Source organism: Ahaetulla prasina, chromosome 1, assembly GCF_028640845.1.
Source record: "Ahaetulla prasina isolate Xishuangbanna chromosome 1, ASM2864084v1, whole genome shotgun sequence".
Lineage (NCBI taxonomy): Eukaryota > Metazoa > Chordata > Lepidosauria > Squamata > Colubridae > Ahaetulla > Ahaetulla prasina.
This window is the reverse complement of record NC_080539.1, coordinates 92,524,501-92,539,658: the sequence shown is the minus strand read 5'-3', so window position 1 is coordinate 92,539,658 and position 15,158 is coordinate 92,524,501. Positions and strand designations below refer to the sequence as shown.

The following is a 15,158-nucleotide window of genomic DNA, read 5'->3' as shown; positions in this document are numbered from 1 at the left end:
AGGGACCAAGGTTGGAGACCCCTGTTTTAGGGGACTGTTTAAAAGAAGCTACCTGACTATTCCTGGGATATTAACTGCCTTGGCCTTCCTCTATATACTTAATAGTTAATATTTGTAAATGAAGCAACTTTAATATTAAGAGTGTCAGTGGCTGGAATTACACAGTATACTAAGCATTTATTTTAATCACTTTTTCTTGAATAAGCAATAGTGCTGGATTTGGATAGTCTACTAAACCATAATCCCTGATTAGTGGTTGGGTTCACACACTACATCGAAGCCAGACAAATAAACCACATTATGGCATTATGCAACGAGCAATTTTTATAGTAGTTTGATGAATCATAATAAACATATGTTATGTTCAGCTCCTGGAATTATGGGAAAACGTCAAGCTACACAATGTTGATCTGCATGAATATTCTTCAATTTAGCATTTTCCAGATGAGTTACAATGGCATCTTTCTGAAGTCCTAAACTACACATCTGAGATTTGCCATTTCAACACAATCCAAAGTGCATGAAGTTGGGGAAGGCTAAAATAATTTAGAAAGGCTTTCTTATACATTCAGACTATTTCTCTCATGCTCACCCTGGTCCGAATGTGATATGTTCCAGAAGGAAACTTACATTACCAGAACTTTTAGGGATAGTATCATAAAACAGAAAGTCTCGCTGTTTCTACTGCAAGAATCATTTCATAACACTGAGGTTTAGTTCAGTTGGAAATCCTTTCCAAATAGGAAGTGGTGGTGGAAGAAACTGTATCACTTGAGAAATCCAAAACCAGACAAAGCAGCAAAGCCAAGTCTGTTGCAAAGAACACGTTTGCTCGGTCATATGATAGAAATTGGCTCAAGATCTCTAAAGCATTTCCCCTTATCTTCTGCTTCTCTGTTTCTGTTCTGATCCTTGTCTAGACTACTTTCAGAAAAAGAAGAAACCACTAATGCGGGGGTTTGCTATAAGAACAAAGTGGATAAAACTGCTGGACCTATTGTATGGGTTTTGAAATATGCTTTTTAACTTTCAAGGGAATAGTCAAGCCCAGATTAGGACATAATTATTTTGTACAAAATGGGCCGAAGAGCAAAACACATTACACCGGATACTAGACAAAATACAATTTTATGGAAAATAGGATTTTTATCTGCTTAGACAAGAATGTTTGGCAAAAGTCTTGCTTCCATGCCTGGTATAGAATATATACATTTGTACTGAAATGAGAAAATTAAGTTTAAACATAGGATTCTTTTGCGCGTTTTAAGTGCTCAAAAGTTATCTGATTGTTCTGTAGCGTCACATATTCTTGCTTGTTCTTTTGATATGACCCAGACATGGTCCTGAGACGGTACACTTGAGGGGTCAAAGGCAAATTTGCCCGTGAATGTATTCCAATAACAAAATCCACAACTGGTGTTTTGTCCTGGGAGTCATTGATCAAAGAGGATCTGTCATTAAAAAGGTTCTCATTTGCTTTGTTTGTGATCTCTTTCTTGAGCCTCGGACATTGAGATGCAGGATCTTGAGGAACCTTGGTGGGCCTCAGAGGATGAGCTCTTAAATTGTTGTGTGATGGAAATCTAACAGCAGAAGAGTGTTTGGTTGCCTCTTCATAGGAAGGAGGCCTTCTAGGTTTATTTTGATCTACAAGTCGAAACACTTCAACTGCTGACATAAAACGGGATCTCAGTGGACAGCCTGAGGGTTCTGGACTGGGAACAGTCTCCTGAGTTGCTTGAAGAATTTGACAGGAAAGTGGTCTTTCTTTTCTGGAGCTCTTTTTGAAACTGCCTTTTTGAAAGCCACCCCTGCCTTGACTTTCCATTTTGGCCAGCAGCTTCTTGCGGGTTGCCACCGAAAACGACATGGAGTGCTTCTTGAGCTCTGAGACAGCTCTGTCACTTCCATGTGAAATTTTGGAAGAGAAGGACTGTGGCCGCGTTAAGAGATTGTTCGTGAAGATGGCAGGGGACGAGAGTGGTGAACTAGTAAATACAGAAGAGTCCGAGATAGAGGAAGCACTGTCTAGTGAACTGGAAGAAGATGTGCTGAGTAAGGAATCACTTGATAATTCTGCGGGGAAGTTGGCTTTGATTCTGAGATCTGATGGCTTTTTGTTCCTGTAGCGACCAGAAGGATAAAATTCTTCAACTGTCTGCATTCCCATTCTCACCTCTCTATCCTTCAGTCCCAATTCTTTCTGCAGAATAAAATTATCCTCACTTTTGGAAAGTTTTGGAAGTTTCACACAGCCTTTCCGGCCATTCTTGGAAGACTGCAAGTCTGGTTCTGAGGACCTCCTCTCAAGTTTCTTCATTGTGGTTTTAAAACGGGCCAAGGATAAGGCAGAAAGGATCTGGATTCGAGGCTGTTTAGGGTACAATTCTGTACTACTTGGTCTGCTGGTGTGGGATAAGCCCCTGGGTTGAAGGTCACTGGGACTGCATTCCCCTTCAAGGTCTGTGCTGTCATAAGCAGAATCACGATGCTGGTTTGGCGACAACATTTCTGGAAGAAGGAAAAAAAATGTTGAGACTAAAGTTGGACAGAATCAGCCTTAGAAATAAGTCAGTCTCCACTATTTGCTATAAAGTATGTGTACATCACTAGCGATTGAGGAATAAAGCCTTCCTGCCTGACATAGTGAAAAGGATTTTTTTTAAAAAAAAATTTAAGAATACAAAACAGGGGTGAACTGCTCCCAGTTCGGACCAGATCGCCCGATTCGGTAGCGATGGCAGCGGGTGGTTCGGAGAACTGGTAGCAAAAATCCTTGCCCACCCCCCCATGCCCAGCTCAGCCGCGCGATCATCAGAGGATTTTTTTTTAACTTTTAAACACATTTTTTCTTTGGCCGAAAAAAAATGCTTTTAAAAATAAAAAAAAGAAGCCTGTAATGATCGCGAGGCTCCGCTGGGATCATCAGAGGCTTTTAAAAGCAATTTTTACAACCTCTTTGGTTGTAAAGAGGTTGTAGAAAAAATGCTTTTAAAAGGCTCCTCTGGCGATCCCAGCTGAGTTGCCTGATCATCAGAGGCTTTTAAAAGCATTTTTTACAGAAGTTTTTTTTACAACTTCTTTGGTTGAAGAGGTTGTAGAAAAATTGCTTTTAAAAATAATAATAATAAAAAAAGTTGGCCTTGCCCACCCAGTCACATTACCCCCACCACCTCCAAGCCACGCCAACAGAACCGGTAGTAACAAATTTTACATTTCACCCCGCTACAAAATATAGGCAAGGGATCAAGTTACATAGAAATAATAAAACTTAACTGGACAGTCCCTGAAAAGAAAAATGATAAAAAAAGAGAAACAAAAAAACTGAACCATATTTATATTAAACTTAGAAATAGTCACTGGTTTATAAAAAATATCATATAGTGCTATATTATAATTTGATCCCCACATATTGGGCCCAGTCTCTCTGATAAATCTTCCCAAAACTTTTACATATATTATTTCTTTTTCTCTTCCCTCGCTTGAAAGGAATCTTAATGATAGGTGACTGTCTTGTGAAACTCTAACGTACACTGTGGTTAACATTCAGAAATAGTTTACTGTTGCTACTAGTTGGTTATTTTTGCCACTTCCTTAGCAACTAGAATCAAACATTGTTAAACAGTATTTTCAATGAAATCTAAGCACATTCAGAGAAAAATTATTAACCAGACTCTGTTTTAAATATACAGTTCAAAGATATGCAAAATCAGGGTACCTGTCATATCCAGGGAATTATCAGTATTCCTAGACAACAGTGAGCAAATTTCTTCTCCAAATATATCCGAACAATTATTAATGAGGAATTCCACTAGTGCCTTCACCTATGCAAGCCAAACAAAGAATGTAAATCAGAGATTAACTTGGAGTCATTTCAACATTATTAGTGGAATCTAGATATTAAGAACTATATACCGTATATACTCGAGTATAAGCCGAGTTTTTCAGCACGTTTTTTGTGCTGAAAAACGTCCCCTCGGCTTATACTCGAGTATATACGGCTTATACTCGAGTTTTTTTTTTTCTTTTTTTCACATTATACCGGATGGTGCAAACTTGGCGGGCTTTTGCATTAGCGCGGGGAAGCCCTGCCGGTGCAGTGAGAGGGCGGGGCGGGGGAGCCGCCAGCCTTCTCGGCTGAGGGAGGGAGGCTTTCCCTGACCGGTAGCTGCCTCATTTCCCTCCCTCGGCTTATACTCGAGTCCCCAGTTTACCCCAGTTTTTTGGGGTAAAATTGGGGACCTCGGCTTATACTCGGATCGGCTTATATTCGAGTATATACGGTATTAAGAATATTTTGATAGGAAATCCACATGTAAATTCCAGCCTTGAAAAGTACAAGCAGAAAAACAACATACAGAATTCTTGTCTTTTAAATCCTGCCTTGCTTCCCAGTAAGAATAAACTACTTCTGAGATAGCCCCCCCCCCAATTTGTTTATGTGGGCCTGTTAACCTCTTAATTTGAACCTATGGAAGCTTATCTACCATGGGAATAACTTTGCACTTGTGTTGCTGTAGCTTTAGCTGGTTGCATAATTCCCAAAGCTTAGGCCCTGATGCTAGAACTAGCTTCTTCCACAATTGGACCACAATTGCAAGACTTTTAATGACTGCATGTTTTAAAAATCAACCAAGAAAGCTGTACTTTCCAGTCAAGAGGATCTGAAGTCTGTACTTAAAAAGTTGGGGAGTTTCTTAACCAGCTATTGAAGATAATTATAAATTGCCTATGAGCTCTTAGTTCAGGATGGGGAACTTTTGCTTTGAGTTTTGGAGAATTATATTTCCTTGGCAGGGATTTATGTTTGGGGTAAGCAGGCTTGAAGTCAACAGTGGACCTAACCTGGACCGTCCTCTTTTCCCCATAAGATCCTTTACTTTCTCTTCTCCTCATCCAGTCTTATACAACGTAAGGTTGTACGACGATCCTGAACACAATTTGACTCTATAGAGATACCCCAATTCAGTGGTGAAATCCAATTTTTGTTACTACCTGTTCTGTGGGCATGGCTTGGTGGGCATGGCAGGGGAAGGATACTGCAAAATCCCCATTCCCACCCCACTCCAGGCGAAGGATACTGCAAAATCCCCATTCTCTCCCCACTCTGGGGCCAGCCAGAGGAGATATTTGCCTGTTCTCTGAACTACTCAAAATTTCTGCTACCGGTTCTCCAGAACCTGTCAGAACCTGCTGGATTTCATCCCTGCCCCAATTCCATTTGTTGGCTTGGTTGCCTTCCAAGTATTATCTCTGGCCCAGAGGAAGCATGATCCTCTGCCTTAATCCTTGTAGTTAAAAAGCCCTGAGGCAGGGTACTTTTCTGTACCCATCCATGTGGCTTCTGTAAAAATGTCTTCTGCAAATTGAGATGCATCAATTTGAAGGAGCGCCTTGCTCCACTTTGCTGTCTAAAAATGGGACACAGCTTCTTAATACCACATCAGAGAGGCATTTTATTGAAGGATGAATCAGAGAAGTGCCCCTTTAAGGCTTCCCATAATTCTAGTGTGTGGAAGGTGAATTAATTAGGATGTTGCAATGCGGACCTATAGCATGGATACCTAATCCTGGCAAATTTCAGATGTATGCACTCAAACTCCCAGAATTCTGGCTGGGAAATTCCGGGAGTTGAAATCCACATGTCTTAAAGTTGCCAAGATTGGGAACCTCGGGTCTACAGAATAGGGCCACTATTTCAAGTGTGAAACTATTTCACTGTGCGTCAGGTAAATGCCAAAGGAGTTCATTGCCAGGCATGTTATACTGACTGGCTTCCTTGTAGCTAGAGAGAAAAAACTGTCAACTATAAAAGACAATGTGGAACAGGTGGAAAGAAAAGCAAGGTACCTTATCAGCTAGTTCTTTCTGGATTTCAAGTGGCAGGCTTTCGTCCCAATTTGGACTCAACATGGTTGGTCCAAAACAGATGGCGAGGTTGCTGGAATCCATTTTGTTGACTTTGGAGTTTTTGCTGATGTGGTGAAGAAGAGAGAGCAAGTGTTTGAGCAAATGAAGATTCGGTTGTGGCAATTTGCTTGCAACCCTGCAAAAATGAAGATAAGAAAAAAAAAGTCATCCTCAGATTGCAGCTTCTGTTTTTTTTTTAAAGTTAAATTTTGCATTCACTTATATGAGTAACACTTCCTCTAAAATGTGGAAGTATTGATTTAAAGTGGTTACCCAAAATTCCCATTCAAAAGTCCCAGTCAGTGAATTCATTGTGAGTTTCTCTGTGCTGGAGATGAGCAGTTCCAAAATGCTAGCTAGATAGCTAGATAGCTTGATAGCTCAATAGATAGATGGATGCAGGTAGACATAAATGCCTGAGTAGACACCAAGCAGAAATTGTTCTTTCTCTTGGAAAATTACAGGGTGAAATGCTCTTAAATTTATAATTAAACTTGTATAAGATATGTATAATACACACATGTGGTTTTTTTTTCATTATGTGGTATTCATCAGATGGAGATATTACAGGTATTCCTTGTTTAGCGACACAACTGAGACTGGCAATTTAGTTGTCAAAGCAAAGCAGTTGCTAAGTAAAACCATGACGCTGCTTATGATCTTACTTCAACTTTCTTTGCTTTACAGAACTGTGAAAATCATAAATGTGAGGACTGGTTGCAAAGTTACGTTTTGATCACTATTGTAACTGTGAACAATCACTGAAAGAGGCTATCAGTATTCATTGGTTTGCTTCATGGGACTCTTTTGCTCTGTGTGCGTATGTGTATGTGTGTATATGTATATATGTACGTAGGAATGTATGCACAGCCAGAGTTAAGCACATTTTATTCCTTGCATTGTATTCTGACGTAGTTTCAAATTTGAAATGAACTGATGGCATTGTGTTGTCATGAAGTCAGATTTGCTTATGGGATAATATTACTGTTCTCTCCCACTCATGTTCTCCCAGCCTTTTGAAATGGAAGGAAGGGGGGAAAAACGGCATTATTGCAAAACCATTTTTTACTTTCCCCATTGCTAGTGTTTGCAGTGAGGATTCATTCCTCCTCCTACAGTGTTTGCTCATTATGAATAGTTCCCCAGCTTTCAATAAAGATGAATAAAAAATATGGAAAATAAAAGATATGGAAACCCACACATGTCTAGTCACAAGAAAGCATCTGAAACTGGAACAAAACACAGACCTAACCCACATTTTTGGAGGAAGAAATTCTATTTATTTCAATGAGAATGATAGGGAGTAAAAATTGCAGGAAATCCTTGGTAGGCTGCACTATTAGCCAGGCTTGCTTGAAAGCAAGACCCATTAAAAATAGTGCATTGTAAGCAGGCATAGAGTTTCACTTCAATATCGCCTTTTCCTTTCTGTCTCATTTCAGAATAGATAGAAGATGTAGTAAAACTAAGTCTATAGTCTTAGATATCATTTTCTCTGGCATCAATCAAATTTTCCAGATAAAACTTTTACCTTGCTTTGCTTCATTGATGAGGGAGGAGGGCAGAATGCGGAAAGGAACTGATTATGTCATTTCCCATTCATAACTCTCTTTCATAGTTTTTTTGTTGCATGAGTGGGATTAAAAAGGGAATCATGTAACGCTTTTTGATTTCTTGAATTAAGAGCTATCTGTCTGGAAGTATCCAAGTAAGGATTTCAGAATTTGTGCCTATTTGCGTTGCTTATTACAGAACAACAAAAAGCCACTCTTGAAGAGAGGCCCACTTACTCTTTCATGGCTTCAGTTTTCTCTTGATGATTTATTTTTTCTAATGCTGTCATCCATTCATCGTAAAGCTCAGTCAGCAACAATTTGTGGGGAATGCTTCGGAGGAAATCCTGCAAGAAACAAACTTCAGTTAAGCTATGGGAGGCAATTTATAGCCAACGTGCACCTTGGAACTCTTTCAATTTGGTTCATACCACACTTTCCTGGCACCGTGTACCCCAAAGTCAGAGACAGATCCTAAAAACAACAGCTCTGTCTCCTACCATTTTTTATCAGGAGGCTAAATACATAAGATGCAACCATAGCGGAATTTATTTCCTAACTACACTGGTTTTAGGAATATCTCTGCCTAATACTTAAGAAGCTGGGATCTACAATAAGAAACCAAATTAATAGATGTGTACCTTCAAAACCACAGCTAGCAGATAAACAGACTTTTTTTCAAAGGCAATGTTGTCTCCAGCGTTTAATTCCTCTCTCAGCTCCTTGCGTGCCTTCTCATTGGCAGCTTTTCGAAATATCCCTTCAGTGAATGGTCCTTTTTGGAAGAGTATTGTAAGGATATCCTACAATGTGAACAGGAATAAAAAGAATATCACATGTATTAAGATCCAGACGGAGAACTGAATCCCATCATTATCCTATGCTCACTTTTTCAGCATCATGTATTTGGCAGGACAACATTCATATACATTATGATACTGACTTACTGGATTGGGTTACATGCAACCATTCCCTGTTCTTTTGGAATTATTTTTTTCCTCCCTGTATTATTTTCCCTAGCCTTTAGGCTTTTTCTTTTTCAGCTATCCCAGATGTAAATAGAAATTCCTTTCTCCCTGCAGAAGACAGGATTCTTGACACAATATTATGAAAGTTCAATAATATACCGTACAACTCATTATTCTGTTTCACCTTAGAGAAGAGTTTGCTTGGCATAGATTTGAATTATTTTAAAGAATGTTTAATCATAATTCAACTTCTTCCATATATGACCAGTAGGAAGAAGAAAATCCTCCTATTGCTTAGGTTAGGGATTATGTTGTACAGCCAAAGCACTATTCATACATGATGGATACAATACCCTACTGCTTATTTACCTGTATAGATTTGGGCAGCGTATCTTCAGCACCGTAAACAAGTGATAGAGGAAGATCAAACAAAGGTGGTTTCAACATAGATTCTAGATGCCCCTGACTTTCTGATTCATGGGTACATCGTCTGAACATAAATGGCAAAGATATCACATTCTTTCTTTTCCTGTGATGATCTGTTGGAAGAACAAAAGGAATAGGAATAATGTGCAATGAATGAGTGACATCAGCACTAGATACATGAATATAGGATTATAGAATTATATGAATCAGCTATTGTCAACAAAATGATTTTCAGATGCTTTACTGTAGCTTCCACTCTGATCAATTGCCACACAGGCTAGGCATGGATTGGGGATATTGAGTTTTGTATTCTACTGTAGATTGGGGAAAGTTACTATAATTATACAGGTAGTTCTCAACTTATTATCACAATTGAGCCCAAATTTTCTGTTGCTAAGTGAAATATTTGTTAACTGAGTTTTGCCCCGTTTTATGACCTTTCTTGTTACAGTTGGTAAGTAGATCACTGCAGTTATTAACTTAGACACACGGTTGTTAAGTGAATCAGACTTCCCCATTGACTTTTTTTGTCAGAAGTTTACAAAAGGTGATCACATGACCCTGGAACACTGCAACCGTCATAAATATGAGTCAGTTGCCAAGTGTTTGGATTTTGATCACCTGACCATGGGATGCTGCAATGGTTGTAAGTATGAAAAACGGTCTTAAGTCACTTTTTTCAGTGCTGTTGTAACTTTGAACAGCCACTAAGTGAGCTGTTGTAAGTCAAGGACTACTTGTACTCCTTATCAGCATCCAGCAATTCTAGAAGGAACAATCAGATCAATTCAACCTAAACAAATGCAGTTTGTAAAACTTAATTAGTAGCAAAAGGACCACCCCAGTTGCTCCTATCAGAGGTAAAAATTGGTTTCTTGTCAAAAGTGATTGAGAACATTCAGCGTGATAAATATGTCACTTTTGAACTGATCATAAACTTATCTAGCTTATTTAAAATGGCACTTAATTCTGTTCTGTAAACTGTAAACTTTGCACCTCCAACTTTGTTCTTGTTGAAATCATGCAGTCCATATCCCTTGCACATTTAAATTTTAACCCCTTCTTAAGGAAATCAGCCTGTGTTTCAACCATCAGTGGTGGCAATTAAATATGTAGTTAACCTGCCATCCTATGGTTTGTCCTAGAACAGCCACTCGATCAACTAGATTGTTTACAGCTCTAGACATTTTAGGTGTACATATATTGCCACCAGGGGGCAATTTAGAGTTATAAGTTATGATTTAAACCTGAGAACCCACCAACCTGCAGCTACTACATAAAAATGTGGACATTCTCAGTGCCACAAAAGAATAGTCAACTATCCATTCCCTTGACCAAGAGAGAGCTTGGGTCTCATTCTGTCTCTTCCTGCACCATCCAAAAGAGCAGAATAAATGCCCTTCACTTGTAGAGAACAAAGTTCAAGGTACATTGGTTTAGCACTATTCACTGTTTAAGAAGGGTTTGCACACGTACCCATCAGCTGACATGGCTCCTCTTCATTATCACATGTCATGAAGAAGTGACGTTTTTTGAGATCTTCCTAAAGCCAGTAAAAAATGATCAATCCATCATGCAGCATAGAGTCAAATAAAACTGTAATGCATCACGTAGCTCAGTTCCTCAAAACAAAGAGGCAAAACCCACACCCGCTTGTTTCAGGAAAGGATGCATTCAATTGCAACACTGAATTGCACTCAACCAAATGTTAAAGAGAAGCAACAATAAATACGAAAACTGTCCACAGCTATCCTGTTTACTTTGGTTAAAGGAATTCTTAGTAAGTTCTGCAAATAATATAGATCCAAAAACATGATAGCAAGCAAAACATGGTTGGTTTTACACCGTTGGCCATGATTACTACTGACATCATTTTATTATTCAAATAAACTTCTATTGATGTCAATGAATTCATTCTAAATTTGAGTGAATAATGCAGGGAAAGGTGGGTGGGTGAGAAGAAAATTAAACAGATACAATTCAGACAGGAACTAATGTGTGATAGAGAGGATTGCAGTCAGGAATTTCCCAGGGCAAATATGAGCTGTTTTATGTGAGCTGCTCTTTGGACGTCAGCCATACATCCAAGTAAGGCTATAAAGTAATTGCTAACTGCACTGGAAACAGGCTCACTGAAATTAATAGGTTTTTGAAACAACAGGTGTTTAGCATTTGGACATTATAACCCAGACCACAGCCTTACATATTTCTGTTCAACACTCTACTATGAGCACAAATCTCGTTCCTTTGGCTTGAACTGTAGCAGTGAGTGTAACACACTCATTCATGTCTAAACAGATTTCCCAAAATTTGTAATGAGTGTGGATGGCCGTTCAGGAGTTTTCATTTCATTCAGTCTTTAAGGTGATCTGAATTTGGAAACTATATAGGTGCAACCAAAGGATCAAGTGTACTATTATAAAATATTGACTAGAATTACAATGCTATTAAAAAATAACACCCCTCCAAACTAAAGATTAGCAGGAATGACTGATCATGACTTTACAAAAGCATAGGATGTGTTGTACAATTCTGAGTGAGCTTACTCAGAAATAAGTCTCCCAGAGTCCCATAAGAAGTATGCTTACAATCACAAACTCTAATACATAGAAACGGCAAAGGGCTTTAGGTGTGTTTACCTGTGATGAATGTGCAGTTAAAGCCTCCATCTCTTTTGCATTTAAACTTTTGGGCTGTAAAGTAAAACAAAGGAGAAATACAATCAGAAATCATCTAGTTTCAGTGGCACTAATTCGCAACACTTCTAGAGAGAAGAATATGAAGAGAAAAGGCACTCACTGCATTGCAACTGCTTAGCACCTTCATCAGTAATCAGACTGTTACAGCTTTAATGATCTTGCTTCCCTGAATTCCTCTTGCTTGCCTGTTTCAGAAGACAAGAATGATATTAGCAATCTCTGCTAAAGCACACAACCGTACTTTTTTCCGTTGCAAAATTAAATTTGATACAGACAAAGCAATTTAAGACAGAGGTGCTGACCTAAGTAATTCATTTTTTCCTATTCATTGTTTCTGATTTCTGAAGGGAAAAAACCCCACAAACAAATGCCCAAAACAAAAAGGAGGCTTGACTACTCTATAGACAGCTGATCCATTCTCTCTCTGAAAAAAAAATTGTAACTTGCTGCAATAAATCTGAATGAACAAATCCTACAGATAATCCTTCACAGCACAGTGTTATAGCAGCTCTGAAAAACCACTTGTTAATCACATGATAAGTTGAACGAATGTTCTACAGTTTGAAACAGCAAGGGAAGACATGAATAATCCGCTAAAATAAAACAAGTCATACGGTATACGCTAAGAATTTATCAGTCGGTCAAGCATTTTGTCAGCAATACAACGCAGCTAAGCTGGCCAGAGATTGGGGCTGAAAGCGATCTGAAATCTTTTTTTTTTCTGATTCAAAGCCCCAAAGTAGAGAACTGTCCTGATAAAATCCATACGCTTATCTTAGAAACTTACCGGGAAAGAGTCTCTGGCCGAGGTTTTTTCACTTTACGCGAATTGCAGAGGAGGAGAACAGCAGCATAACCACTTGGCAGTATCTACTGTATCTCGCTGGAGAGCACTGAGGATTCAACCACTCAGCCCACATGTGCCGCATTCGGAATGACTGCTGGTGGTTGTAGTTGAGGAGGCAGGTGGAAAGTCACAACGTCAGAACAACAGGAAAAAGCATCACAGGCAGAGGGCAGAGCTAAGCGAAGCATTCACTGGCAGATGCTTGCTAGCTCATGGGTTTCCTCTTCCTTTTAGGGCAGCTGCAGCAACTGTTGTAAGAGAAAAAATTTTCCCACTTCTTACCAAAAAAAAAAAAAAAAAGTCCGGTGTTGCCGCTGATAGAAACGTGATGGAACAGATGAGGTGTGTCACAGGCAGAAGTTCCAAATTACAAGGAAAATCAGGTGGGATGTGTGAAAAACTCTTTAGTGCTCTGTAGGTTGGCTTAAGAGGGCCTACACAGCTATAAAGGGCAATTTATACGTCCAGACAGAAAATTTTTATCAGAAGCGTGTATCTTTTATGTACGATTTGTCTGAAGATATCAAATCTAACCACATGAAAACCTCAGTGGCTTTAAAAGTACAAGTTTAAACCCTCAATTAACCTTTTAAAAAGTACCCATCTTGTGCACTGAGACAAATACATCACATTCCTCTTCTCAAATTCATTATCATTTTATTGTTTTGATTGCTTCTTTACTTTTGGGGATGGCATTGTAATAAAAAAAGTGGTATTGTATAATGATCAGATTCTTTTTGTAAGTTTGTTCCAGTATGTACAGGATATGTCTAAAGATTCTCTCTCCCTCCCTCCCTCCCTCCCTCCCTCTCTCTGTGGATGTATGTATGTAAAAAAAATAGGAGCAATTGTTCCATACTGTATGTGATTTTCCAGAATGTCCTCAGAAGATTTGGGCATCACAGACTTGAATATTCTGAGCTATGCATCCTTAAAGTAAATATTTAAAAAATCCCTGGGTGTTCCACATATAGATCTCCTGTCCTATTATGCAAAGCGACCAGATCACTGTTTTAAAAAATGAAATGTCAGATTAGGAAATGGCCCCTATTCAAGCCCCATAAAGTGTAACAGAAATCCACCAAGCTAGTGGAGCAGCTGGTGGAAGGCAGACGACATGGGGGGGGGGATAAAAATGTTCACTGGCCTGAAAGGAACAATGGGCTCCTTGCAGCTGCTGAGGTGCATTTTGTTTAGACATGGGAGTCGCTAAACTGATTGTGCATCTCATAGGGACAGATGGCTCACACAGAGAGACTTGAAGGCCTCCTTCAGCTGCTCAAAGTTTAGGATTTTCTCTGTCTGAAGACCAAGAGAACTTCAGAAACTACTGGGTCAGGGGTGGGGGTGGGTGGGGGCCTCATAGGCTTGGCATGTTCTTAGCAAACTAGGCAATATGATTCCAGAGATTTGGGGAAATGAGATGATCTGAAGAAAAAGGACATGATAATCAAGCAACCTCTTGGTGTGTCCCCAGTTTCTATATTAAGAAAGGGATTTTTCTTTTTCTTTTTTTTATCCAGGCTAATTTATTTGCACACTTGGGCTGTAGCTTTGGATAAATGTACACTGAGAATACTCCTGATTTTTTTAAATTGCCAAATTCATTGGATACTTTGACTCCTGAAATGGGAACCTCTTGACATCCGTTCAGAGATGCCACTATCTGCTTTGGTTTTTTGTTTTTTTTAAAATAATCCAGTACAAGCTAGCATATTGTCCTGTTATTTCTTGATAGGTCAAGGATTAATCATGCCTGACCCCATTTCGTTTCTGAGCCTGGCTTCTAAGGTTAGCCAGATACTATCTATGTTAAATATTGCAAATAAATCTCTAATCTCACCTTTTGTGAGTCTTGCCACCAGTCCAAACCTTCATATCTGAAATGTGCAACCAGAAACGCGTCAGTGGAATACCTCTTGGATCATACCAGTAATTTATTTCTAATGTTTCTAAATTATGGCCTATGTCACAGCAAATCCAAATTTGTACCATGTTTCACTGGAAATTTTTAAGAAGATGTTGGCTAACCATTTGTCTGAAGTGGTGTAGCGTTTCCTGCCTGAGTAGGGGGTTGGACCTATTCTATTCTATTCTATTCTATTCTATTCTATTCTATTCTATTCTATTCTATTCTATTCTATTCTATTCTATTCTCTGAATAAAACCTTTTCATGTAGTAACACATGGTTTAGAGTTATTCCACACAGAATGAGATTTTAATTGGCCTATGGCTGCTGGTTTTGTCTCCTTTCCTGAAATATAACCCTTGTGTTACTCTGCCATGGCCTTTCCCATAATCTCCTCTTTGCATAATCAAATAGTCTCCCCAATCAGCATATCTGATACCTAACTCTTCAAACCACCTTGTTAAATGTCTATGGCGATTCTCAGTCATCCTGGTCATGGTTGTCCCAAAGGTACTTTTTCAAAAAGTAACTGGACTTTGTTTTTCCTTAAAGACATTTTGCTTCTCATCCAAGAAGCCTTCTTCAGTTCTGATTGAAGAAACCGAAGAAGCTTCTTGGATGAGAAGTGAAACGTCTTCAAGGAAAAACAAAATCCAGTTGCTTTTTGAAAAAGCACCTTTGGGATCACCTGGTTAACTTTTGTCCCAGAGAAAAATTGTTGCAGAATGTTTTCCCTGGCTTTCCAAGAAAGATGGAAGTCCCTTAAGATAATGAATGCATGTAAGGTCAGAGCTGGTTTCAGATGAGGATAAATCTTTATGAATTTGAGTCATGCAGGCTATTTT

General features: G+C 39.0%; 1 protein-coding gene across 1 annotated transcript; it reads right to left on the bottom strand.

Annotated features, from left to right (window-relative positions):
* Positions 1-340: 340 nt before the first annotated feature.
* TAGAP (T cell activation RhoGTPase activating protein) lies at positions 341-12,481 on the bottom strand. The gene is made up of 10 exons (XM_058168514.1): positions 12,344-12,481; positions 11,657-11,741; positions 11,497-11,550; positions 10,334-10,400; positions 8,801-8,970; positions 8,105-8,266; positions 7,701-7,810; positions 5,851-6,046; positions 3,719-3,824; positions 341-2,511 (listed from the first exon to the last, which is right to left on the bottom strand). Exons 2-10 carry the CDS (start codon positions 11,681-11,683, stop codon positions 1,238-1,240), a joined length of 2,166 nt encoding a protein of 721 aa, XP_058024497.1. The 5' UTR covers positions 11,684-11,741; positions 12,344-12,481; the 3' UTR covers positions 341-1,237.
* Between the last annotated feature and the right edge of the window lie 2,677 nt (positions 12,482-15,158).

Excerpts from the sequence above, each read along its gene's own strand:
- TAGAP (XM_058168514.1), bottom strand. The coding sequence starts at position 11,683 with ATGAAGGTGCTAAGCAGTTGCAATGCA. Across the intron at positions 7,811-8,104 it reads TGCTAGCTGTGGTTTTGAAG|GATTTCCTCCGAAGCATTCC; the intron begins GTACACATCTAT and ends TGTTTCTTGCAG. Across the intron at positions 3,825-5,850 it reads AGAAAGAACTAGCTGATAAG|GTGAAGGCACTAGTGGAATT; the intron begins GTACCTTGCTTT and ends TGGCTTGCATAG.